Source organism: Cricetulus griseus (genome assembly GCF_003668045.3).
Source record: "Cricetulus griseus strain 17A/GY chromosome 1 unlocalized genomic scaffold, alternate assembly CriGri-PICRH-1.0 chr1_0, whole genome shotgun sequence".
NCBI classification, from domain to species: Eukaryota; Metazoa; Chordata; class Mammalia; order Rodentia; family Cricetidae; genus Cricetulus; species Cricetulus griseus.
In genome coordinates this window covers 227298839-227326608 of record NW_023276806.1, presented here as the reverse complement: position 1 = coordinate 227326608, position 27770 = coordinate 227298839, and the positions used below count along the sequence as shown (strand labels likewise).

Here is a 27770-nt window from a genome sequence, read left to right as displayed (position 1 = left end):
CTGAACAGTTCTTCGGACCAGGGACACGACTCACCGTGCTAGGTAAGAACGCACACAGGTGTGAGGGAAGGTAACAGAATTAGCCAAAAAGACCTCTGGAGCCAGAAAGCCTTAGCAGAATGGGCACTTAGTTACCCAAGACCCTGCGTGGGGGAAGACAGGGTTTGTGCCAGCAACCCCAGAACTGTGCAAACACCGGGCAGCTGTACTTTGGTGAAGGCTCCAAGCTGACAGTGCTGGGTAAGCAGGGCAGGTGGAGGGGTACTGGGGGGGTGGTTAAGATGGACAGAGTAGGAAAGCAGCTCAGCTTCCTCTTGGCCTGAGCTGACCTGCTATGGCAGGGAATTCTGCGATCAAGAGAACACTCACGGTTGATGGGGAGCTGAGCCGGGGCTGGGATAGCAGGAGTGGGCAGCACCGGGTTTTTGCCCTGAGTCTGGAGGCTGTGAGCACAGAAACTCAGTATTTTGGCCCTGGAACCAAACTGACCGTGCTCGGTAAGTTTGGAGCTAGTGATAGGGGTGGGGGTAGCGGGACATCTCCTTACCGGGGATTTCCAGGTAAGGATGGCCAGGGCCAGTTTTTGTGCTGTACCAAGGGGCTGTGAGCCAAAACACCTTGTACTTCGGTGCAGGCACCCGACTCTCAGTGCTAGGTGAGTCGGGGTGTTTTTGTGCTGGGCTCTGGTGCTGTGAACCAAGATACCCAGTACTTTGGGCCAGGCACGCGGCTCCTCGTGTTAGGTGAGCTGGGGACCCGAGCGTGACGGTGGCGGCGGGCTGGGGCTGCAGTGGGCTCGGGTGCCTTGGATGGGTTTCTGTGGGGCGTCACCCGGTTATGCTTCGCAGCCCTTGCCTTAACTTTACGTGAGTTTCTTGGCAACTGCTGCGGCTCGAGCCCCAGGGCTGCTGGCGTCTTTGCACTGGGGTCCCTGGCCCTGCGGGAGGCTGGGTAACAGGGAGATTGTCCTGAAGCAGGGGACTAGCTCCCTGCATTGCGCGGGTTTGCGTGTGGGGTTGCGCCTCTGTGCTCCTATGAGCAGTATTTCGGTCCGGGCACCAGGCTCACGGTCTTAGGTAAGATTCCAGCTTTTGTTCCTGGGTCGGTGGAGGAGTTTGGGGTAGACCTGGGTTAGGGCTCCTTGGGGAGTCTGCAATAGGATACAGTCTCAACTTCACCGCTCTGGGAGGGCTGCGTGAGGCAGGGTGCCAGGCATTGCTCTCTGAAGACAGGACAGATTCTGCTTAGTTCTCTTTCTGAGGCTTGCATGCGCTGGGTGGGCGGTGGAGAAAAGGGTTTATCGGGACTCTGGAACAAGCTTGTTTTTGAAAATAAGTAACAGGGGAGCAAAGAACTAAAAGGCAGATAGAGGCAGGGAGGATCCGACGGTGCCGCTGACCTCGCGGACTGACAGTCTCAGCAGTGAAAGTTGTTCAAACCAGGGTCTTTTGAAAGGAGGAGAATGCCAAGCGAGAAACCAAGGACAGGCTGATAAACGTGAGCGGGAACAGAAGAATCAAAAGCCTGGTGGTGTTGGTGTTCTATTGATTTTTAAACTTCAAACACTGTTTTTCCTCCAAATCTGGGGACCCTTGATGCAGGATGGAGACCTGCCTAGCATGCACACCTTCTCGTGGCTAGTCAGCCCCAAGTCAGGGGGACCTTACTCACTGGGGTCTAATTATCCTCAAGTTATTCCCCTGAATCCTGACCTAACATCTTCATTGTTCACACCATGTATTCCAGGCTAGACAGACAAGATCATAAAGGGAGTTTGTTGATCATCAGCACACATTCAGGTTCAAATATTTAGCCTGGGAGACGAGGAAAAATGCTTAAACAACCTTAGGGTCCCAGTACTAGAATAGACTTTAACGATCATTTGGCAACGGGGGCCAAGGTTATAGAAGAGAAATAACTCACAGCCTGGGAATGTGAAACCTGCATTATTTGATAGTCATGGCAACAGTGGACGCCATGTTAAAGTCTGCCTAAAGGATAGGTTTCCTGTGATCAGGTGGGATAGAGAAAAGAGCCAGCTATTATAACCAGATAAGGCTGAATTCAGTCCCAGCTGTTTGGTGACAAGATAAGATTAGGTAAGTTAACATGTGAACCTCTTCTATGGATACAGACGTGAAAATGGTTTGAAAGGAGGGGGGAGGAATTTTATAATTTTACCCACAGCTAGTCCAGTTCACAAGCAAATCACACACCAACAGCAGTTTCCTAAAACACAGTTCACTTTCATAGGCATTTTTTCCTCCCAAGAATCCTTGGGGACTCACATACACAGATGTATAGCTACCCCCTGCCTCTGTATGGAGCGATACTCAGGTTATAGTGATTATCTGCTTTTATTTGTCCTGACTGTGGTGTTAATTAATACAACAGAGAACAAAATGTCTGACTGAGGCAAGTCTTTGATTTTCACAACAGGGACTAGATGATTACCAAGTCAGATGGTCAGAGAAGTGCATTCCACAGTTCCTGTAGAAGGCTGGGAGACTTTCAAAGCCAACATCTCTGAGGCAGAGTGAGGCTACTCAGGACAAAAGAAGGGAATTGATAGAGTCAAGTACCACAGAGAGAAGTAAGAATATTAGCATTCCCATGGAGGTCCAGCCCACAAAGTCTTAGCTGCATTGCTAAGTAAATTGAGGCAGTTGGGGGACAAAGCTAAGCAGAGGCAGAGTCAAGAGTCAGCTGGGATGCTTTCATGCTTGGCCAGGTGTGGTGACCCACATCTACAATCCCAACACTGAGGAGACTGAGGCAAGTGGGATGCCATGAATGTAAGGCCAACCTGGGCTACATAATGAGTCCCAAGCCAGCTTAGAATTCTAAAGGGAGTTCTAGGCCATTACAGGCCACAAAGGAAGACCCTGTCAAACAAACAAAAAAGAAAGAAAGAAAGAAAGAAAGAAAGAAAGAAAGAAAGAAAGAGAGAAAGAGGAAAAATGTGCAGACTGCTACTAAAAAGAAACAGAATTTCAAAGTGATGGCTACAGAGTTGGAAAACAAGCACTAAGCCTTTGATCTTGTATGAGAATTATGCAGTTTGGAGTCTAATGACATGAGCCCTGGAATGAGGTGCTATCCATAGAAATACAAAAAGGGTCAGAATAAAGTTTCTCCATTATCCAGAAGACTGTGGTTTTCTGAAACAAAATATATCTATCTCTTCATCTTCACTAAATTGCTTGGAAACCAAGAACAGTCAGAAAAATACGAAGAACTGGTGGCACTTGGAGGCAGAGAAATTGATAGGTTTATTTCTCACACCACGAAGTTCAGTGAACCTTACTTACATCCTCCTGAACACACTGTAGACCAAGATACATTTTTTATTTGAATTTGAAACAAGATTGTTTTACATGTCAATCCCAGTTCCCTTCTCCCTCCCGTCCTCCCCTACTACCCACCCCCAACTAAAACCCTACCTATCACATATCCTTTCTGCTCCCCCTGGATGGTGAGGCCTTCCATAGGGGGTCCTCAGAGTCTATTGTATCCTTTGGGATAGGGCCTAGGCCCACCCCCATGTTAGACCAAGATATCTTCACATGCATGCATGAAAATAGTCCATGTATAGATTGTGATCTGAGGGAAGCTTCCTTATGCCAAATGTCTAAATCATCCTTAAATATCTTTCATTCCTCTGCCCCTTAGCTCCGGATACAGATAACCCAGCTACAGCAGGATATTCTGGATTCTTCTATCAGTTCTGGAAGTCAGTGCTGTAATTCCTCTTTGCAAGCAGAAAACAAAACAAACGAACAAAAAGCCGATGCAGAGCCATTAAAGAGACTCTCTCATGAGCACATGGGCATGGAAGGTCATTGCTGAGATTCAGTTTCTGTAATTCAAATTTCTGTGGCAGGCTCCTTTTAACTACTACATACAATGATCAGAAGTAACCTTTCCTTGACGGAGGATGATTAAAACAATATCAATAAGGGACATTGTATTGAGTGTTGGACAGGACCATTTATAGCGTCCCCTTATGAGGCAGAAGGGGGGAACATTGATGTCCACTGGGTGAATACAAATATCAGACAAGGAAAAAAGCAGAAATGGAACAGTGATTCCAAAGCAAATGGGACCTGCCACAGCATGCTTGCTTTTTCAGAAACTCTCTCAGCACCTAGTCTTCTCAGATACATACAGCTTCTACAAGATCCAGACAGTGGTCAGCAAAAACGCTAATTGCACCCTCTTTACTTTCCAGAGGATTTGAGCAAGGTGAGCCCACCCAAGGTCACCTTGTTTGAGCCATCAGAAGCAGAGGTTGTCGACAAACAAATGGCTACCCTCGTGTGCCTGGCCAGGGGCTTCTTCCCTGACCATGTGGAACTGAGCTGGTTGGTGAATGGGAAGAAGGTCCACAGTGGAGTCAGCACAGACCCTCAGCCCTCCAAGGAGAGCAATAACATCACCTACTGCCTGAGCAGCCGCCTGAGGGTCTCTGCAACCTTCTGGCACAATCCTCGCAACCACTTCCGCTGCCAAGTCCAGTTCTATGGGCTGACAGATGAAGATGAGTGGAATGGGGAGCCCTCACTCAAACCTGTCACCCAGATCGTCAGTGCTGAGGCCTGGGGCAATGCAGGTAAGTAGGACCTGGGTGTTTGTGAGGAGACTGAACAGCACTGGTGCCTCAGAAAAATGGAAAGATCTATGTACAAGAAAAGCATAGACCCAGGAGAAAACCAGAGTGCTGGGAGGGGTGACCAAGGACACAGTATTAGAAAACCATAGCATTTGTGTCCTCCCACAGAGTACTTAAACCTAATGGAGCAGCTCAGGCCTGTTGGGTCCCCGGTTCTAATTAGTGCCTCTGCACTGGGATGGGATGTTCCCTCACACCTACCATGCAGACCAGCTTCCATGTGCTGTGTCTCAGGTCTGTCACAGTGACAGTATCTTGTACATCTGACCTTCACGTGTCTGTGGCCTTCAAGTCCAACTTTAAATTTTGTTGTTGAGGGCTCAACATCCCCAAGCAGTGGCATTCTCTCACTTATTCTTTCTCCCTCTCTTTTCTTTCAGACTGTGGCATCACCTCAGGTGAGTAAGCCTCCCCCTTTCCCTAAGTCTTCCATGGTCTGGGCTCTGGAAAGTGAAGAACCTACAACACCAATGACCAAGGTGCCCTGCTCACAGGTACTACTCATTCTCCTTTCCTGTCAACAGCATCCTATCACCAAGGGGTCCTGTCTGCCACCATCCTCTATGAGATCCTCCTGGGGAAGGCCACGCTGTATGCTGTGCTGGTCAGTGCCCTGGTGCTGATGGCCATGGTAAGAATGGGAGGAGGGGCAAGCTCTTGAAGGGAGGGTATAGACTACTGCACATAGAAAGTAAGGGCATCTCAGAGGAGGCCCAGCCACCAGTATATCCCGTCATCTCAAAAAGGCCACAAGGGACACTAAGAGAAAAATGCAAGAATGACTATGCATTCACTCCTAGAGGATGAAGAGAATCAAGGAGTTCTCTTCAAAACCACACTCAAGAATCTACCCCATCTGCCTCCCTCCCCTTACTCCATGGCTTCTGGAGCTCTAACAATACCTTTTCCTCCTCAGGCCAAGAAAAAAAATTCCTGAGACCAACTCTTGTGCATCCTGGGTTGTTCTCCATCCTAACCCTGGATTCTCCTGCAGCTTCTTCTCAATCCCTGTTCCTAAGGAGCTATTCTCTATCCAAAGCATCCACTCTTCCTCCATGGATATCTGTCCTTCCTCGCCACTTCAGTGGACTGACCTCCCGACTCTGAAACAGACTAAGTCAATAAAAATGTTCATCTGATGTGTTTCAGCAGTATGTTTGGGGCCCTGCTGTTGCTGACAGTCCTACTGGTCTGGGAGGTCAAAGAGCAGCAAATCTGCTTCCTGGCCAAAAAGGTTTCTTCCCCCGTGGACTCCTCAGAATCCTCCAGTGAGCCATTTTGTCTGAAGGGCAATGACTGGACTCTGGAACAGCAGCAGGATAAGGACATAGAAAGAAAAATACCCCTAATGATAACCCCACCCAGCACAGAGCAGAGGCTGGGCAGAGCTAGAAATTACAGAGTCCAGCGCCTTTTGTTACATCTTTGGATTTTATCTGTATCTGTCCTTAATATCTCTGGCTTGTCTTGTTTGAAAGTTTTAACTTAAGATCTGTGGAACTCTCCATGTCTAGCCTGGAGTCTTAGAGAAGACAATGAGAGTAGAAAAACTGACATATGAAGTCTAGGAACAGTGGTCTCCCCAGGACCATGGTACACAGGGTCAGAGTCTGGGAGGGGGCCCAGTAGGGACTAAGGTATTACACATGAAGTATAACTGGAAGTGCCCTTCCAATGTGTAAATTTCCCTGTCAGATTGAGACCAGACCACCTGGGCTGAGGATGCTGGCTGCAGCTCCTCAGACAGAGACAATTACCTTAGAAGTGTAAACTATATGACTTAATCATTATAGTAGGACAATATACATGGAAGAGACTGGGAAATACATAGCACAGAACAATAAGAGGGTTACACTGAAGTTAGTTGTTAGTGTTGGGTTAGAAACAAAATCTAAAAGCAAAGAAAGGAGAGGATGGTGAGGAAGTCCCTGAGCGACAGCTCACTGTCTCTGGGTCTTAGGTTGGGCAGTGATGTGCATTTATAACTACAATGGCACTGTAAGTAAATTATTTCCATAATTCATAACTGTAGAAGCTGCAGATCAATAGTAACCATTGAAACTGCAGTATGTTTTTCCAAATTCCAGAATTTTCATCCTCCCAGTAACCATGATGGTGTGCTTACTCATGGTGTCATGGTGACCCTGGAACAGCTGCTCACAAGATCTGGGAAAGGACCTCTAGAAAGAATCACACTGGGGCTGCCTAAGTTCCACAGAAGGTCAGTTTTCCAGGGTTGCCAACACAATGTGTACAACAAAGTGCCACCGAGTGGTTTGGGGCAGTAGACATCAGTCTTGCAGTGCTGGGTGCCCCAAGTCCAAAATCATCACATTGCCTGCTTGTCAGTGCTCTCCAGGAGTTTCGGGAAGGATTCTTCCTTGCTCTGCCTCCCTTCCATTGCTATCAGCACTCTTTGCCTTGTGTCGGTTCCTCTCCATGTCTGCCTTGGCCTTCATGTGACACTCGTCCCATGTTTCTGTGTGTGCATGCCCCTCTCCTTTCTTTAAAGGCATGAGTCATTGGATTTGAGACTCATCTTAAACCCTGAACATTTCCATTTTGAGCCCTTAACCAATTACAGTTTCGGGAGACCTTTTTCCAAATAAAGCCTCCTTCGGAGGGTCTGGGTAGGATGATTCTAGAGGTGCTTCCTTGCAAGGCATTATGTGTCCAGAAAGTAAAGTTGGAGAGCTCCATATTGAGAGTTTCCACAGCCCAGAAAGGATGAATTCCATGTCAGGCTTTGCTTAGGAGATCACAGTGTTCTAGTTACATCTATAAATGGTAACTTTATAGATGCCTCAAACTGCACTACAGCTTTGTGGTTTGGGTCTTCTGTTGGTAATTATCTTTGTCGCTTGTGTATTTTTTGCTGTAGTTGTTTTGATGATGGCTAAAATATATAATGACTGTGGGTTTGGGTTTTAAGCCCTACACTTGAATTCACAAAAGGATGTTTTCTACTCCCTAGACCTATGGAGACAATAACTCATGTGTTGTTTCCATTCTCATGTAGGGGTGGGAAGGCAAGTACATGAGAGGAGGAAGCGAACGCTTTGGAGTAAGTGTCGGTGTTATGTGGACCAGAGAGGTTAGAGTAAGGAGGGGTGTTAGAGAGCAGGGTGTGAATAAACATATCTGTGAAGGACTTAGTGACTTTAACACTAGACAAGAGTGGAGGTGGGAAGAATGTAACTCCATGAGGGAGGTAATTGGGTCTGAACGCTTAGTGGCTGTTTTCTTTCAGGTGTGGAAGGCAGGCACAGTAACAGATGGGAGGCAGTGGGAGGAGGTACTGAATGATACCCCAGAGTTTAGGTCAGGTAACAGGTCTTTCCTCTGGAAGACACAAGGCCAGAAGTAGTTTACCTCTGAGTCCAAGGGTCATAACAGAGGTAAAGTGACAAACTCTACCTCAACCCCATCCAACACTCTGCCCGAAGCCTCCCCACCTCTCTTCAAGTATTAACTGCAATGTCCTTGTCTGTTGCAAATAACACAATTCACAACACACAACAAACAATAAGTAGTTGAGCTCTTCTGCCCCTGTCTCTTTCTCTAGAATCAAAGTGGATCCTTTTGGATGAGTCCAGACATCTTTTCCATTCTCCTTGAGGGTAAGCTGAGCAAAAATAGTTAAGATGGGGGGGTATTTATAATGTTTGCTGTAGGAACTAAGACAAGTGAGTGCAGAGAGGTTACTGAACAGGTGTGATCCTAGGACGCAGAGAGTGAACTGTGACTGTCCTCATCAGACCAGAGCACACAGTGGAGGTTCAGAAGCTTCCGTTGGGTTCAGAGTTATTCTTGCAAAGGGAGACACTAGAGAGATTCTTCATTTGCCTGAATAGGTTCACTTGTGCTAGACTCAGGTCTAATATAACATGTTTGTCAGTAAGACAGGTCAAATGCCTAAACTGGCCACAGTTCTCCCTTTGTAGGAGGTTGCTGGGGTAGATGACTGGGTCAGGATAGATGTCCTTTCTCATTAAGTGAACTCTCTCAAATAGAAAAGAGATTGGGGTTTCTCACTGCTAATTCTCCTAACCTTCACTAAACATCTAATTCTGTCAGTTTCAGTCCCTATCACCAAGGATTAAAAAAAAAAAAAAAAAAAAAAAAAAAAGACAGGTCAAATGTCAGCCAGGGTCCACAGCAAAAGACAGGTCAAATGTCAGCCAGGGTCCACAGCAAACTCTACAAGTGTCACCAGGGCTGAGGCAAAGCGTGCTTACTGGCTGAAGAGACTTCCATAAAACATTCTCTAAAACATTCCTGGAGGTCCCCAAGTTCTCCCAATGTTGTGACATATAGCTGAATCCCTCATAGGTAGCATTCTCCAAGAGTCATTAACTCATAACCTTTATAGATTTGCCAGTTATGAAGGATAAGGAGACATCTGGCAGTCGTTTGATAATGATGATTTCCTGGAAGGCAGATGGATTTCTGTGTGGATGGCACTGGAGTCAACTCCATTTGCCCAGAGGTATTTTCCTATTGGCACCAGTATCCTTGGAGCTCTTCCCACTACAGGACTCAGGCTATGTAAGCTTGAGGAGTGGAGATGCTTCAGGAGTCTGTAGGATCATCTGGGAGACAGAGGTTTGTTCATAAGAAAGCAATAAGGGAGAAAGGAGAAAAAGAAAAAGACATTAGAAAACTAGTTGATCCAATCCCAAGGGATTCTACTAACAACTCCATTTCTTGTTTTGAGCCATTTTCCCATTGTTGTTCTTTGTAGTGGCCCAGAGAGAACTGTGTGATGTCCCATGTAAGAGTTCCTCAGGAGAGAGAGATGTGGGAGTGGAAGCTTGGTGCCTGGAGTCCTTTCCTGAAGTTCCGTATTAAAGCACAAGTGTGGGCATGCCTAGTCAATTCCAGTTAGAGTGCTGGGGAGTAGAAGGATGGCTAGAGTGCACAAGTCAGTTCTCAGTCAGGAAATCTGGGCCCAAACACAAAACACGTCATAGTGTTAGGTTAGATATCTTCCCTGCCTCCCTCTCAAAGCCTGTTTCAACCAGTATATTTGCAGATCCAAAATCCCTTCATTTTCTACCACTCTGCCTGTCTCTAAGATTCACTTTGACAGTGTTAGATCTTCCCTGAAACATCTCCTTCCAACAGACAACGCATATTCAGCTAACTATTCCCATTACCTAAGGCCCGACCACATGCTTGTGTTCCCTCTCTATCTGTAGGCTTTTCATTTCCTGTACATGTTTGCTGAAGAAGGCCGACTTCAGGGAAGGGAAAACATCATCTGTTGGTCAGAAAAGGCAGTTGAAATGGGCCAACTATTGCGTCTGTTTCCAAAGTTTCATGAGATTTTTGGAAAAGGGACTTCAGCTCTTATCTATGAGTGTAAGAGTGTCTTGACCCCACAAGCACGGCTCCTCACCGTGTTATAACAAGACTCACTGCTGTACGTAAGTGGTAGGTTTGGAAACAGTGACATCGGGTCCAAGTTTTAGGACACATGAGCAATTATAGCTCTAGGCATTGACTATATGATCGATTGGTCTTAACTGGACCTTGTATTACAGACCATCTACATGGTAAAGAAGAACAACAGTGCCAAACCCTCTCACTCTTCCCATGTAGTTGTAGTTTTGAACTGTCCCCAGACAAAGAGATCTGAAATTTCCAAATAAGAACTTCAGTCACCAGACATCTCTATGAAGAATTCCTGCCTGTTAAAGTATCCATGAGTCTTATCAGCCTACTTTCCTCAGTTTATAGTTCTGTTCCCTGAGAGGACTTCAGAAGGCAGTTGGAACTCTTCGAGAGGACTATGCAAACCTGTGAGGGAGAATAACCTTCACCTTAAAAAACTGTGCCTGTCCTGGACTTCAAAACCAAAATGATCTGGATTCAGGCATTATTTCTTCATTTCCCCAATGACATGACTAAGCAGGTGGCCACCAAAGACACAGCTTCCCCTTGTGTTAAATAGACTCAATCACAATCACTTACTCAATCAATGCAATGTCTACAGCTCTTAGCACAGGGTCAATAACTATCAAGCCAGGCGGTGGTGGCACATGCCTTTAATTCCAGCACTTGGGAGGCAGAGGCAGGCAGATCTCTGGTAGTTGAGGCCAGCATGGTCTACAAGAGCTAGTTCCAGGACAGCCTCCAAAGCAATACAGAGAAACACTGTCTCAAGAGAAAAAAAAAAAAAAAAACAACAAAAACAAACTATCAAATGCTGTAATTTGTGTTCACCTAAATATGTTTTCCATGCTCAATGCTGCCAGTTTTCTCATTTTTCCTCTCAAATCCACAGTTCTGAGCATTTGGCTTTTCACAAATCAGGTATTTGCTTATAAAAACATCTCGGCTCACTTTTATCCTTCTGTCCTTCTGAAAGAAGTGTGTTCAGGAAGGACTCAACACTGGGTGGGTTGTGACCTCCACAGGGTGAAGAGGGACATAGTTATACCCCTTGTTAGCAAGGTCTTAGGTGTCATTTTGTGTGGGGTAACTTTTCAGCTTTTTATCTACATCCTGCTGTTGACTCAGAGATGACTTGTGACTCAAAACTCTAGTTCTTTCACACATGGGCCGCTCCTGAGCCATACATCCCCACAGTGGATGCGAAACATTGCTTTTCTATCTTTGACGGTGTGGGAGAGAACAAAAAGTACTTTAATTTTTCTCACATTTCTCCAGTGCATCTCTTCAACTTTTCTAGTTTCTACAAGATTCTAATTCTGTAGTTTCTTATATTTATCCCTCTATCCTCACACTATCTCAAATGAGATCATCTTGCCTTCTTTATCTTATCCAAGTGATTCATAAAATCACAGAAGATCTCAGCTTGAGATGGAGTACATTTTCTCCAAACTCTACCTGGAGTCCAGCATCTGCTAAAACTCAGAGAATCAGCTCTTCACCCTCCTGTGTCCCCAGCCACAGGGTGCTTTCCAGACTTCCTCAATCCCCGTGAATCAAGGTGTTCATGAGCAGTCTTCAGGATGGACTTACTGGTTTGGTGTTTAAAATTCTGCAGGACTTGAAGCATTGAGAAAAAAGTAACTGGGGAAGTTTAAGTTCTTCCCAGCTACACACACACACACACACACACACACACACACACACACACACACACACACACCTCTTACAAGAAGTCTGGCCTGGAAAGGGACAGTGCTAATCTTGAATTGCACAGTTAATTAGGCACATTGGGATCTCTAACACCAGCTTCCTTGATCTCTTCCAGGAAAGATATATAGGGGCCATGAATGAAACAAGAAAGCAGTCATAAGAAGGATGGCTTTGAAACAAACTTCAGCAAGTGAAGAGGTGCAGGGTGGGGTCTTCTAGGTTACTGCAGGCAATGGGGGAAGAGCTGGAGTGATCGAAGCCCAGTTCTGCCTGCCAGGCTGTTTATCTCTAAGTGTCATCAGCACCAAGTAAGAACAGCCACCTGCCCTAGCTCCATCTCAGGGAGTCACAACAGGATGTGGTTTGACATTTACCAGGTCCTACATCTGGGGTGCCTGTGAAAGTTCCTCCCCTCACCCACATTCTGAGCATTGTGGGAACCGCACTTGCCACATCCTGTCCCCAAGCCCTTCTCGTACAATCCTTTCTACCTTAGCCTCTGGCTGTCACCATGACAGCAAGGAAGAGCAAGAGGGTCTCTAAAGGGGAATCCATGTATCTCAGCTCAAGCCCCCACCTAACCTCTCTCACACCTGCTGGAGGTCACACAGGGTAGAAGCCAGCAGTGTGCACCATGGAGACAGCTGCAATAACTGCTCTGACCTCATTGGGGTTCCTCTGGCCCCACACTGCTCTGACACTCCCTCCCCCACACTACCTCCAACCTCCTTTCACATGTATTTTCCATTCCTTCTACTAATGTAATGAGAGTCCATTCATGCAATGAGTCACGGGCACAGAGTCTAAATAATAAACAGAATGCAGAATGCTCCGTCTGTTGACATGTGAACTTCTGTGTGGGTTGCATTGGCTGGCTTTTGCTAGGGTGTATCCTCTGTGAGTGTTTTCGGTTTCCTGTCTCATATGGGTAAGATGAGGAAGAGAACTACATGCAATACTGGAAAGAATGGGAAGCCAGACCTTCAGAAACTCTCGAAGGTGGGAGCGGGAAGTCAGTCACAAGATCCACAACAAACCAACCCTACTCCATAGCAGTCTTATTAACTGCCCATCTCATATTCAACAAAAATCATACAGTCTTGGAAAACCATCTGAAATAGCCCATTCTTAGTGTCAGCAACTCCCCAGGACTGAGCCTTTCCCTACCTTCCTAAAGCAGTCAAGAGGCCGCAGGGTGTCCCTCCATCAATCCCATGATGGTTGAGATCCCCGAGGGCAGTCTCTCTGACTTCCATGGTCATCAGTAACACTTGTGTGACAATCACGAGAGTGAGATACATGGGAATAGTTATGTCAGCATGCCTACAGAGTCAGAGTCAAAATCGGGGTCCCTGCAGTTCCCTAGAGAAGGAGCCACATCTAACCAGGAGGTGGCACCTGTGATTAGGATATGCCATCCTGAACTGCCTTCCCCTTTCCTCTACAGTTACAATGACTGGTCTTGTGGGTTCTGGGTGCTAAGGAAACAGTGATGGCAATAGGATCCTTCTGCACAAATGGGGGCAGAAAACAAAATGCAGGACTCAAACTTGTGTTAGCATGTATACGTTCAAGGTCCTCCTTTCATATTTTAAATTTTTTATTCATTTTACATACTAACCACAGTTCCCCCTTCCCCCCTACTCCTGCTCCCTCCTAAACCTTCCCCCCAACCCATTCCCCATCCACTCTTCAAAAAGGGTAAGGCCTTCCATTGGGAATCAGCAAAGCCTGGCACGTTAAGTTGAGGCAGGACCAAGGCTCTCCGTCAACAGCTTCTTTTTGTCTATGGGTGTGCTAGATTACCCGCAGCCATCACCGGGGTGATTTCTTCCTAACTATATTTTCCAGATCTTAAATTCACTGCGATCTTGTTTCTATTCGAACAGCCCACTCGTTTGGAATGAAATTATATTAAATTTAGCTAAAATTGTTTCTCCTTTTAAAGTAAGTTTTCTAGAATTTCTCTATAGGTTATTCCGTACAGGGATGAAACCTCTGTTTAAAAGTTTTTCACTTATGCCATCTGACTAGTGGCAGCATCTGTGAAGATTCTCTTTGAACACAGATCCTTAGGCAGCATACCATGCCAACACAAAAGATCTAGGATCATTTTAGAGTAGACACAGCATGTGGGACAATCAACATGGGTTTGCAACACAAGGGTGTTTAGCATTCTAATGTCTGTTACATATTTTTGGTTTAAATGTTCAAAAATGAGATGATTTAGAGGAGCTGCAATCAAAGTACTTTGTAAGCTTCCAGAGAGGAAAAGGACACCTGCTGAAAACTGGAGTTTGTAATAGCACTTGGCAAAATATAATCTCATTTAGTATCTACCAATCCACAAGGGCAACATTCACTGATGAAGGAAATGAGATCTAGAGACGTTGCGTAACTCTCCTGAAGTCTTAGCAACTAGGAACTTGAGCCTTGAAACCCAATGTGTTCCTTGTGACTTTGCCTGGCACCATCTTTAATATATATCATTGCTTTACTCTTTGTGACGGCTCTCTGCATCCTAGCTACTCTGCACAGAGGTCGTCCTTCAAGTGTAGTACAGATGGACATTGTCATACGTTCTTCTGATCAGTTGGTACCTCTCTTTTGATTTTGTTCTCTACACATTAAATAATATTGAAAATAAACATAGGTCAGAATCATCCTACAACAGATATGTACGTGCATGATGCCAGGAACAGAGGATTTTAAGACTTCTTGTGCCCTCTTGTGGAAGAAAAGAGACATTGGGGGAGGGTCACTTTTAGAAATATGGTCTAGTGAGGGCAGAATGTTAAAGAATCTCATTGCCAAGGTAACTGTGTATCTCTCTCTTTCCAACCACTCACAGTTTTTTCCACTTCTTCATTTCCATCCAAATCAATGTTCCTTGTTAAACCTTTTCTATCACACACACACACACACACACACACACACACACACACTCACGCGCGCGCACACACACACACAGTCCTCCTCTTTACCCTCAGTCTCCTGTATTTCTTATGCCACATCTCTGTTTTTATACAAGAGACAGAAAGCCTGGAAAGTTAAAACGACAAAAGACCATTCTGGACCTGGTGGCACAGCTTGTAAGGCCGAGGCAGGAGGGTTACTTTGAATCTGAGGCAAGCCTAGATTACACAGTAGAATTCGTCTAGAAACAACAACTAAAAAACAAAGAGCAGTCGTAATCTCTGAATGAACATTTTCTGTAAAACTTACATTTGGTCTCAGAATGGAGCCCTCCCTGTATGAATGTCTACCCTGCATAGCTGTCTGATGCTGACTTGTTTCTCCCAGATTACTGTCTCAGATCCAAGCCTCTATGAAGTTTCTAGCCTCAGCAGAAAGGTGGGCAGATGCTCAGGGATGAAATTAACTAGTTGAGCTACATGAGCTGGTGCTGCCCTAGCTGCTCACCAGCTTCCCTGGCATCACGTACAGCTCCAGGTGTAACCCACTTCTCTCAGTCACATATGCCCACGGGTATGCCCAGTGTAGCTCAACAGGAATTTTGCACAAGTGTGAAGTATTAGATGAGAGTAGCGCGCTTTGAAGGCTGGCATATGCTTTCCTACTGCCAGATATCCATAGACTGGAAACTTTAATATGTGTAGGCTACTCACAGGTTCTGCCCGTGTGAGTCACTGAATGAAGAATTTAATAAATTTCTTTGAAGGGCTCTGACTTGAATCACGTTGTTTTCCAGACTTCATTTGGCTCACAGCCAGAAACTCAGTCACAAACCCCCTCCACCCATCCCTTTCGAGGGCTCCTAGTGAGGGTGGCAGGACTAAGGAGAGGGTGTGGTTTTTGCACAGATGCCTGCCCCACCCCACTCGGTGTGAGACTCCAGGCACAGAAGTAGAAGCCAGTATGACTGAGGAGCACCTTCTCAGAGCTCAGGGTGAACTGGCCATCCTGGGGCCTGGAGGCTGAGAGGTTACGAGACACCACCGATTCTACATTACCAACGCTAATAGAGAAGAAGAGCTGCTGGAGGGGCCCTCCTGTGGCCTGCCAGTACCAGTAGAGGTTGGGGTTTGATTGCCCCTTGATGGTACACTCCAGAGAGAGTGGACTGCCCACAGGCTGCACTCTGGAAGCTGGCCATTGACGGATAGTCTGAGCACCAGCACCTGTAAAAAAGATAGAATTATTTAGAGAAGAACCCCCCCCACCCACACACACACACAGCCAGTTTGGTTGTTTTCCCTTGTGAAGGTGTTACTCCTTCATTTTCTTGTGGCTCTGGAACAGTGCACTGGAAGAGCCAGGGATAAACATTGTTCTAGGCCAATAAGAGACAAGGAGTTCCAAGTCCTTTCTAAAAGATCTGAAGCTGAGAGTCACTGCTGCAAACAAGGTGGAAGGCCAGTGTATAACCCAGTAATTGCGGGGGGGGGGGGGGAATCAGGTCAAGAGAGGCAAAGACTAAGTTAAAGGTATTTCGATGGGAGTAAGGGAATGGAGGCTTTCCAGAAGAGAGAGCACCCACCCAAGAAAGCGCCCAGGAGAAAGGCGAGGAGACAGCACAGCATAGTTTACGATGGTCTTTGTCTAGACTTGTCTGCTCTGTACTTCCTCTTCTAGGCCTGGTCCCCTCCCACTTCAAGACAGGCTGCCAGGGTGGGAGTTTAGATCCCCTTGAGCTGGGGAGGAAATGAGGCTGGGCTTTCTTAAGCAGATGGTGAATTATCCCCACCCTGCCTGGGAACCAGCTGTGCTCGGCACTTGTTAGCCTTCCTGCAATCCTGCTGATGTTCTGGTATGTAAATATAGTTAATGATTCATTATTTACCTGAAACAAGAAGTTACTCTCCAGGTCCTCTTAGGGTGTCTTTGACTATAGAGCAACTAATGCTACCAAGATAGTGAAAGGGAATTTTGGTCACTGCCAGGACAGCTGAAAATGAGGAACATGAGAGCAGATGGCAGCTCAAGAGATTCAGGTCTCAGAAAAGTGGAATTCTGTCAGAGCAGAAAACTGCTCTGACAACCAACAGTGGGAGTGACCACCACATCCGATAGGAAGGACTAGAGACCTGATCTGGCAGAATTAAGTGATTGAAGTGAATCAAAGCTGGGCTCTGTGTTCTATGTGCCTCCAAAGGCCCATCTAGATCTATTTTCCCCCCTTTAGTTATAACAAGAGGCAGAGAACTCATCACTTCATAGCGCCTTGGAATTAGATGGGTCTAGGTCAGAGCTAGAATCTTTTCCTTTTGCTGTGCAAGAAGCCTGAGCTAATTCTGTTCCTTCCTTGTCTTGTGCTTTAAATGTGACAAATAATATCCAATGAGAAGGATTACAACACCAATGCATGGCAAACGGCTAAAAGATGTGTTTTGCCTGGTACACAGCAAGCACTCTTACAAATACTGCTGCCTTTAAAGCCCAGGGAAGCAGCAAAGACTGGAAGGGGGAAGATCTGGCCCCGTGGGAGATGAAGATGACAGAGACTGGGGAGAATAATGGCACTGAGCTGAGGGGGAAGGTCTAAAAGGCACTTGGTGGAGCTTCATTCCACTGACATGAGACATAGCACCCCAAGATTCTTGGAGAGCAGCCAACTGGTCCCTTGGAACCTCACTTAGGCTGTTCTTTGTTCTCTGAAGCATTCACTTATAAAACAATTATCCAATCTCAGATGTGGGAGAGTCAGGAGTTGGAAAAGGAAGCAGTAGACTCGGCCAACCAGGGAGGTTGAGCCTGAAGCAAATGAGTTGTTTGAAGTGCTGTGCCCCTTCACCAGGGCCTAGTGACCTAACGCACTTGTTACTGAGGCTGTTTCTGTAAAAGCACAGGTTAATTAATGTTGGAGCTCTTCCTTCTGTTCGCTCCAGTTGCAGCACGTCCCATTTGTTTACATCTGAGTGCTCCATGTTTATGAAGGGCATGCTTTGTTTGTTTGGTTGGTTTTTTTTTTTTCATCTTTTCTAAGTCTAATTAACCCTCTGTCAATATTTATTTTACTGAGAAAGCAAGTGATACACATAGTGTGTATGCAATAAACACTTAGAAATAACATGAAAAATAGCTATAGGCAATGCAGGAAGCCAACGCTGTTAGAAAATTGCTCAATCTCAGTTCATACAAATCTGTTGATAGAGACTGATACAATATATATGCAAGCCAGGATTTTGGGGACGAGACCCAATATAACAGACACACATGCAGTTTTTGGATGCCTTTGTCCATTTATGTCACTCTTCTTTGTTCCTGGATTGATTTGTTTTAAGGAGGAGTATGGGAGGGCCCTTGAATGAGAGGTAAGCACAGAGAAAAGGGGAGGTAGTGTCAATAGAGAAAAGCAAATGAGTTACTCTTGCTTTCAGTGGGACTGCATCATATTTTCATAAGGCTGGCAGATTTAGTTGCCATCCCAGCCCATGAGACCTGACGTAATCCATTGGTCACACTGGCTCGGCCTCACCGGCAAGTGTAGAAACAACACAGTCTTCCTCCTTCAGTGTGCAATAGCAGACTTGGGGTGACAAGGCAGATCAGTCAGATCAGAATAACCAGCTGGCTCCTAAATCCTGATCATTATCACAATTCTAGCTTGAAGCTTCTTCCATATGGCTGATGCCCTGGGGGCGGGGGAGCTCTCTTCCTTCTCCATGGCAATCTGCAACAGTGCTTATTCATTCAGTCATTCAAGGCACTCATCTGTTAGTGGAGATGGGATCTCTGGGCTCTGTGGCTGTAGGTCTTTGAAAGGGAAGGATCTGGCTACATATAGCCCCAATGATGTGTTCACTAGACTAGGTAGTCAAAGACTGGCTTGACCTGTGACTGCCTCTTTCCTTAGCCTTTTAAGGCATTTGTAGGTGGGGGCCCATTTCTCTGACAAACCTCCAATGAAATCCTTTTGCTACCTTCTTGCTACACACATGCTACACTTGATTCTTAATGAATTGAATGAAGAGAATGGCTACATTAGTCAGCTCTTCTTTATAATCTATAAACATTTATGCCTATATAATAAACTTTGAAGACACTTGTGAAGAGACTTTGTTCCTCTACAAGGGTTAAAAATGACTACAGCCTATGGAAGGGGGGTAGAGAGCCTGTCAAATTCATGTGTCTGAGTTTCCTGTTGTGGCTTGCATGTGTTCTCCAAGGCATAAGTATTGAAGAGGTAATCACTACTCCAACAGCAATGAAAGCCTTCAAGTGTGATTAGACCATGAAGGCTTGGCTCTTCAGAATGAATTAGTCCTGTTACGGTGGGAGCAAGATCCTTAAAATAATAAGCTTGATCTCTCTCTCTCTCTCTCTCTCTCTCTCTCTCTCTCTCTCTCTCTCTGTCTCTCTCTTTCTCTCTCTCTCTCCTCTCTCTCCTCCTCTCTCTCCCTCCCTCCTCCCTCTCTCTCTTTCTCTCTCTCTCCTCCCTCCCCCCTCTCTCCCTCCCTCCCTCTCTCTCTTTCTCTCTCTCTCCCTCTATGTTCTCTCATTTCATTTCTCTCCTCTCTCTATTTCCCTCCCGTCCCTCTCTCCTTCCCTGTTTCTTACTGTCCTTTTTATCCCTTTCCCCTTCTACTTTTCTGCCTGCACTTCTGACATGAGTTAGCACAGCAAGAAGGCTTTTACTAGTCTCAGGCCCTTGATCTTGGACTGGGCAGCCTCTGGAACAATGAACAAATGGATTTCTGCTGACTATAAAGTACCAGTGTGCAGTGCTCCATTACAGCACCACAAAACAGACAACAATAATGTCCTTCCCTTTGCTTACATGAGTCCCAATCAGGGAAATGTTAGAGAGAGGGAGAGAGAGAGAGAGAGAGAGAGAGAGAGAGAGAGAGAGAGAGAGAGTCTGCAAAATCAGAATCTCAGTCCTGACAGCAGAAGAGATTGGTGGTTATTTTCTGTGCAAGGAAACAAGGCCCTATGACCCTGACTTGTCACACTGACTAGAACCTGGAAAGCAGACATGCAGGCAGTGAGTGGAATTATGGCCTCCCAATGATGTCCACACCCTAAACCACAAGAGCCTGCACAAGTGCTAGTTAACCTCAATGTCAAAGAAAAAATGAAGGTTTCTTATTGGATGAACTTAAATTAGGGAGTGTATCCAGAATTTTCTAGTGTGTTCAATGTAATCACAATAGACCTTGAACATGGCTGAGGAAAGCAGAAGAAAACAAAATGCAGCCAAGGACAGAGGGAAAGGAGTTGTTAGACTACTACTACTGGCTTTGAAAACAGGAAATGGCTCTGAGTCAAGAAATGAACAGAGACCTGGATGGTCCCAGCCTGAAGCTACAAGGTGTTTTCTTAGGCAGCAATACATAAGGAGAAATCCAAACCAAACACAGTATGAGCAAGGCTAGAATGATAGGGAAAAGTAAGAAGACACTGGAAGGAAAACAAGCCCCTCACTAGGGAATCAGGGGGAAACCTCTCACCAGTCAAGAAGCAAGAGTTCCAACACAAGTAGCCTTTGCTGGGAAGGTGGCTCACATAAAGATTCATTTCACATAAATACGCTGTACTTAAATAACCGTGACCCAGGCTGACAGCCTGAATGTATGTGACTTTGTTAGGGCCTTATTCCTGTCTCCTAGTTTCTGGGAATCTCAAGACTGATCGTTGTTTACGGTCCTCTAACTTTCTGCATTGCTGTGGCCTAAACATTTACCCGTCAATGGTAACCATGTCCCATGTCGTTACAGCCCTGGAACTACACTGCAATCATTTAGTTTCCTTGGAAATAGCTAACAGCCTCAAGATCCACCAAAACGGTGCTTGTGACTATTGTAAAGACAATATACTAAGACTCTCTAAGAAACTCACGCCCAGCTTTGGAATGTGTCTTACTCATTTCTACAGAGCCCTCCTATTTTCAACCCTCAATCTTCATGCTTATAATCTACTTAAGAATGTTTAATAAGCTCCATCTCTGCATTATACTGGTTCATCCTGAAAGTCTTCTGCACGGAATCCTAGTTGTGCTTGAATAGAGCTGTCACCTGTCTTAAGACACTGTCCACAGCTAGGGGCAGCCACTGAGAGATAGCAGTCAGACTACTCCAAGTTCACCAGCGCTAAAAATAGGTGTTGTTGCCACAAGCCAGAATAGAGAAGTCTCATTCAGTCAGTAGAAATGAAATCCTGGCAAGCATATTATTTCAGCTACGGGGCCGATTAGCCATGTATGAAAGGCGATTTTAGATATGACTTATAAACCTTCAAAGCAAGACTTAAAAATGTCAGTCTGTTTCCATAGAATTGCTGCATCACCAAACAAAATCCAAAGGTTTTTAAAGGGCTTCAAATACTCCACCAGTATAGAACTCAGAAATTTGATATCTAGTAAAAATATGCAAGAAAAGAAATATTGTCCATAAAGAGGAGAAAAATCACTTAATATAGACAGATTGAGGAATGACACAAATGACAGAAGCAATAGGCAGGAGTGTTTAAGATTAACATGTGTTATGCATTCAACACGGTAAAAGAAAATATAACAATAAGAGATATGAGAAGTAAAAACTGGAATAGAACATCTTTAAATGAAAAGGTGCAATGACTATGGTTTGAAAGAATATTACATTTAATTAATAGCAGATTAGATTTTTCAGTCTGAACGAAAAGATAAAGTAATAAATATTATCTAGTATGAAAATATGTAGAAAAATACTACAAAAAAGAATAGAACATCTGTGAATTTCAGGCAACTTCAAGCCAACTAATACTAAGAATCCCTAAAGAGTGTCAAATTGATGAGATTGAGAGATGCCTCAATTAATAAAATTTACATGAATAGATCATGATGTCTCTGATGTAAGCAATGGTTTAATCCACTTATGGATTCAAAACTTGAGTGGACTCTGAAGAGTGTAGGGGGAGGGGAGCCGTAGCAGGTCATGGTGGCAGATATTTAAAGAGTACATCTTGCTTCCAGCATCTACCCTTTATTTCCCTTTACTTCCTAGCTCCCACATTGCTTAAAACCAGCAAGAAAAATCTCTTGTACTTGGGGATGGATCTACTGGCAAAGTGGCTTCTTAGCATGCAAAAGAACCTGAAATCGGCTTCAACAACTTTAAAATTAAATAAACAAATAGATATCAAAGAGCAAGGCATGACAGCATGCATCTGTAATTCTAGCGCTATGCAGGCTAAAGTGGGAAGACCCCCAATTTTAGACTAACTTGGGTTCATAACAAGTTCCAGGCCAACTGACCTAGACATAAGAACTTACCAACAACAGACTGAAGAGAAACAGGGAGATGTCTCAGTCAGTAAAGCACTTCCCTGGAGACCTGACTTCAATCCCATAATCCACACAGAAAAAAATAGAGGATGGCAGTGTGTGCCCATAATACCAGCACTTGGAAGAGGACATGACCAGAGGATCTCTGAGATTTGCTGGTCAGTCTAGCAAAATTGCTGAGATGCAAATTCAGTGAGAAACTCTGTCTCAAAAACTAAGATGAAAAGCAACTGAAGAAGACACCCAATATTGACCTCTGGCCTTCATAAATACTAATTACATATAAGTTGCCCCCGCCCAGAAAAATGTTGAATCTTAAAAAGCAGCCATAGAATAAAAGACAGAGTGCCTGCAACTGAATAAAGGCATCAGAGTTCAGGCAAAAGACAACTTTAAAGTAAGGATGGAATCTATAAATCTAGAATTTTGTCCAATGAAAATACCTTGCAAAAGCTTTGGATAAATCTTTCTTAGACACGCAAAATTTAAAATACTAAAGGTCATCAACAAGAGGGAGGAATACACTATAAGAAGTATTAATATATGTCTTTGAGGAAAATGAAGAAAAATTTCTAGATGGCATTAGTATTCTAGCTCTGGTTGTGAATGGGGAGAGGGGTTAAAAAAAGAAGAAAAAAATGGGACCGAAAGCTTTAGAAAATATCATGAATATTGCAGTCAGGCCAGATTCAAGCTGTCAACACTTTAACAATTAGTTCACAAAATTCCTTAACATTTAACAATTAAGCTTCCTGGGCTACTACAAGTAAAACAGGGGTGGTGAAACAGCAATTGTGAAGGTCAGTTAAGTATTAAAACAGCATTCATTTTATATTTCAATTAAAAATGATTTTCTTCTATTTCCAACTAAAGTGAACTATGAGGCGGAATATGAGTCAACCATTTTCAAGTGATTAGACACCGTACCTGGTCTAACCCTGACTAGCACAGGTCACCACTGGGAAAAAATGAGATGAAGTTTATGTCTACCTCAACTGATCCTTGAAAGCACAAAGAAGCAACCCCACCCCCACCCAGGGAGAGGCAAGCAAATGTCCTGAGTTCAACAGACATAGGAGAGCCCAGGGAGAAGGCAGGTACATCGCGTGGGGAAGAAAACGGGAAAGAGAGGGGTGAACAGAGAGAAGGTTCCAGGGAGCTTCCACATTCAGAAAGTGTTGATCAAAGCACAGACATGGAAATCTGCCCAAGATGGGGAAGGTAACTGCTTAAAAGAGTAAAGAGAATACCCATCCAGTTTCAAAGGGGAAGGAATGGTGCATACTCCCCTCATCGAAACCGGAAAACCTTAAAACTCATGGGACATTGGATATCAGACTCCTAAGTATTGAAAATAGATTTTTTCCTCACCTAATGTCGTCTATCACGATTTATCCTTCACCCTACTACTCCCAGTTACTCCCCACGTCCCCTCCCATCCATCCCCACCCCCTTCTGGTCTCTCATTAGTGACAAACAAGCTTCTAGGAATAATAATAAAATAATACAATATAATAATACAAACTGAAACCTAACATAGCAGAACAGGACCAAACTGAACAGAAGGAAAAGAGCCTATGGAAAAGGCACATGAAACAGAGTCCCATGGATTCTCATGGTCAGGAATCCCATAAGAACCCTGAACTGGAACCCACAGTACACAACAAGCAAAGGGCCTCAGACAGAACCCCTGCGGGCTCTGTAAAGCTTCCTTGGGCTCTGTGAGTTCATGTTAGTGTTGATCAAGTTACTCTGTTCCCGTGGTGCAAACTCTGGCTCTTACACTCTTTCTGCCTCTTTTTCTGCAGAGTTCCCTGAACCCTGAGGGATTTGATGGAGAAGACATCCCATCTGTGCCTGAGTGTGCCAAGATCTCTCACTCTCTGCATAATGTCTAGCTGTGGGTCTCTGTATTTATTCCTATCAGCTGCAAGAGGAAGCTTCTCTGATGATGGCTGAACAAGGCACTGATCTGTGAGTAGAGCAGAATGTCATTAGGAGTCATTTCATTGATAACGTTTTTATGTTTTAGAAGAGCATTATTTGGTTTTACCCTAGGTTAGCCAGCCATGTAGTCTCAGGTTCTTGGTTCCCCAAGCAGTGACTGGTAGGCGTTCTGTCTCACAGAGTGGGCCTTCGTTCAAATCAGATATTTCATGGCTACTCCCAGAAGCATTGTGCCACCATCACACTTGAATATCTTGTAGACAGGACGCAATTGTAGATCAAAAGATTTAAAGCTGAGTTGGTGTTTATGTTTTTCTGTCGTAATAGACGACATTAGGTGAGGGAAAAAATCTATTTTCAATACTTAGGAGTCTGATATCCAATGTCCCATGAGTTTTAAGGTTTTCCAGTCTCGCTGAGGGTAGTATGCACCATTCCTTCCCCTTTGAAACTGGATGGGTATTCTCTTTACTCTTTTATGCAGTTACCTTCCCCATCTTGGGCAGATTTCCATGTCTGTGCTTTGATCAACACTTTCTGAATGTAGAGTACTTTCCTGTACCAGAGATAACTAGAACATAGGTGGGAATGGTCTATTCAGATAGCAACTCAACTTCTCCATGTTCAACGAGTTGTGTAGGTGTTGTCTTCAGCAATAGGGCCTTGTTGCCAGTTTGTGGGGAGCAACCTACAGTCTTGACAACAGCCTGGGTTGTTTGGGGATTCCTATGGGACCTTTTGGGACAAAAACTCAATTAGATGTAAGCCAATTCTGGTACTGGAAGCTTCATTTGGTGACAAGTGATGGCCATTTGGGGTCGTACCCCCCACCCATTATTTGGCAATTTCATTTAGATTGCCTTCATATATGTTTACACTCTAGGAAGCTCCTACCATATTAAGTTTCCATACTATCCCTCAAGTCTTTTGACTTAATTTTAGCTTCCTGGTAAGATATTTGCTCCCCCATCTCCCTCTCATCTCCCCTTCCATACTTGATCCTCTTGTTCCAGCCTCCCATCCATCCAGATCACATATTTCATTTCCCTTTCCTAGGGAAATGCATCTCTTTCCTTAGTTCATTACTGTACAGCAAACCTCTGTACAGTTCTGGGTTACCTCACTCAGGATGATTTTTTTTCCTAATTTGATCCATTTGCCTGAAGTTTTTAATTTTTTTAAAATGAAAATAGGTTTTTCTCTTATATAATACATCCTGAACAGGTTCCCCTCCCTCCACTCCTCCAGTCTCCCCCACCTCCCCTTTGCTCCGGATCCACCCCCTTCATTTCCCTTCAGAAAAGAGCAGTCCTCCAAGAAACAATCACCAAGCACAATAAAACAAGATACAATAAGACAACTCAAAAGGCCTCCTTTCAAAACTGGACAAGGTAACCCAGTAGGAGGAGAAGAGTCCCATGACTGAGCAATACACCATTGTATACAAGTATCACATTGTATTCAAGCTCTGTTGAAGGACATCTATGTTGTTTCCAATTTCCAGCTATTAGGAATAGAACAGCAATGAATATAGTTGAGCAAATATCTCTGTGGTAGAATAAAGTGACTTTGGGGTATATGTACAAGAGTAGCATGGTGGTTTGAATGTAGTTGGTCCCATAATCTCATAGAGAGTGGCATTATTAGGAGGTATGGTTTTGTTGGAGTGGATATGGCCTTGGAGAAAGTGTGTCACTGTGGGGTTTCCTATGCTTTGAGGTTTCCTATGCTCAGGATACCACCTAGTGTCTCAGTCAACTTTCTGTTACTTATAAGAGGTAGGACTTTCAGTTTCAGCACTGCATCTGCCTGCAGGCCACCACACTCCCCATGATGACAATGGACTGAACTTCTGAAACTGTAAGCAAGCCACCCCCAATGAAATGTTTTCCTTTATAAGAGTTGCCGTGGTCATGGTCTCTTCACAGCAATAAAAACCCAAGACAAGTAGGATAGCAGGGTCTTGAGGTAGATCTATTGCCACCTTCTGGAGGAAACTGTCACCCTGATTTACATAGTGGCTGCACACATTTGCAGTGATGAGTGCCTGCCCTCTCCACATCCTTGCTAGCATGAGCTGTCACTTGTTTTATTGATCTTAGCCATTCTGTGGGTTGCAAGATGAAATCTCAAAGTAGTTTTAATTTACATTTGTTTGATGACTAAAGATGTTGAACATTTCTTTAAGTGTTTCTCATCCATTTGAATTTCCCCTTTTGAGAATTCTCTGTAAAGACCCATACACCATTTCTAAAATTTGGTTATTTGTTTTCTTAAGAAATGGAATTGAATTGAAGACCCATATATAAATCCACATACCTAGGGACATGTGATTTTTGATAAAGAAGCCAGAAATATACACTGGGAAAAAAAGACAGCATCTCCAACAAGTGGTGCTGGTCAAACTGGATGTACTATGTAGAAGAAGGAAACGGATCCACTCTTACCATCCTTCACAAAACTCAAGTCCAAATGGATCAAACACCTCACATAAATCAGACACAGTGAGACTGACAGATGAAAAAGTGTACCTTCCTAAGTATTTTGACTTACGAGTAAAGAAAAATTACCCTTGAGCTCAATGCCACTCTATTCCCACCCAACAAATCTTTAAAGTCAAGCTCTACAGAATTAGATTGCTCCCAAGAAAATTTAAAATGTCCTAAAATGGAGCTCAAGAATATGTACCAGAATACAACAATTCAAAAACAAAAGTAAAAATTAATGTATAACATGTAATTAAAATATGTTAGGCATGCAAAGAAATGTAGAAAAATATAATTTATAAAGATGACAAAAATGAATTAATTGAGCTGGCCCTGAAATGACACAGATGTCAGAATTAAAGACAAAGACATTAAGGCAGCAATTATAACTGCGTACCATATGTTCAAGGGGAAGCAGAGAGATTGACTGTCTTAAACTCAGACAAGGAGGTATACCAAAGCACCAAATCAAACTGATGAAGATTAAAAACTATAATGCCTGATAAGAAAAGCACACTTGATAAGATTATTGGTAGATCATATTATGTCAAAAAGCAAAGTTAAAAGCTTGATTGAAGTAATGAAAATGAACCACAATGAGGTGCAAAGAGAAAAAAATTGTAAAGCAAACAGACCATCAATGACTGACAGAAAAATGTAAAGTGATTTCATATACTTGTAATTGCATACCATCATCAGACAGATAAATAGGTAAGAAAAATATAAAAATTAAAATAAGCCAGTATTAAAACTATAAAAATATGAAACTATGTGACAGGTGTGATGGCTCCCACCTGAAATCCCAGCATTTGGGAGGCAGAAATAGGAGCACAGCCATTAGTTCAAAGCCAACCTGAACTACATAGAGAGTTCCTGGACAGCCTTGGCTACAGAGAGAAATCATGACTAAAACTCATCAAAAACCCGTAACAAGCAAAGCAAAAAACAACAAGAGAATCAAGAGTCAAGACCAAGTTAGTCTAAGTTCAGACACACACACACAAACACACACACACACCACAAAAAAGAATACCATTTAAATTGCTCAAAACTTGTGCTAAAAAGAAAACACAGCTACTCTAACTACAAAGAAGTTCTTTGAGATGCTTAGACTTTGAGGCTAGTTTATTTTGGCGTGTGATGTTTTTTATTTGCACCTTTTATGTAATAAAGTTTACTTAAAAATAAAGAAAACATTAGGAACAGCCATATTAAAACCATGCTTGCACAACACAAGAAGATAAACTTCTTGATAAAATGCAATACCTTTTATATTCAAGAGGTTGAAAAATGTGCTATTGTTTTCATCAGAACCATGGAGCAGGTTTGG

At 44.0% G+C, this 27770-nt stretch overlaps 1 protein-coding gene across 1 annotated transcript; it reads left to right on the top strand.

The window, feature by feature from the left end:
• Positions 1–334: 334 nt before the first annotated feature.
• LOC100757609 (T-cell receptor beta-2 chain C region) lies at positions 335–10083 on the top strand. The gene is made up of 5 exons (XM_035451406.1): positions 335–497; positions 4232–4612; positions 5053–5070; positions 5197–5303; positions 9874–10083. Exons 1-5 carry the CDS (start codon positions 335–337, stop codon positions 10081–10083), a joined length of 879 nt encoding a protein of 292 aa, XP_035307297.1.
• The last annotated feature ends 17687 nt before the right edge of the window (positions 10084–27770 follow it).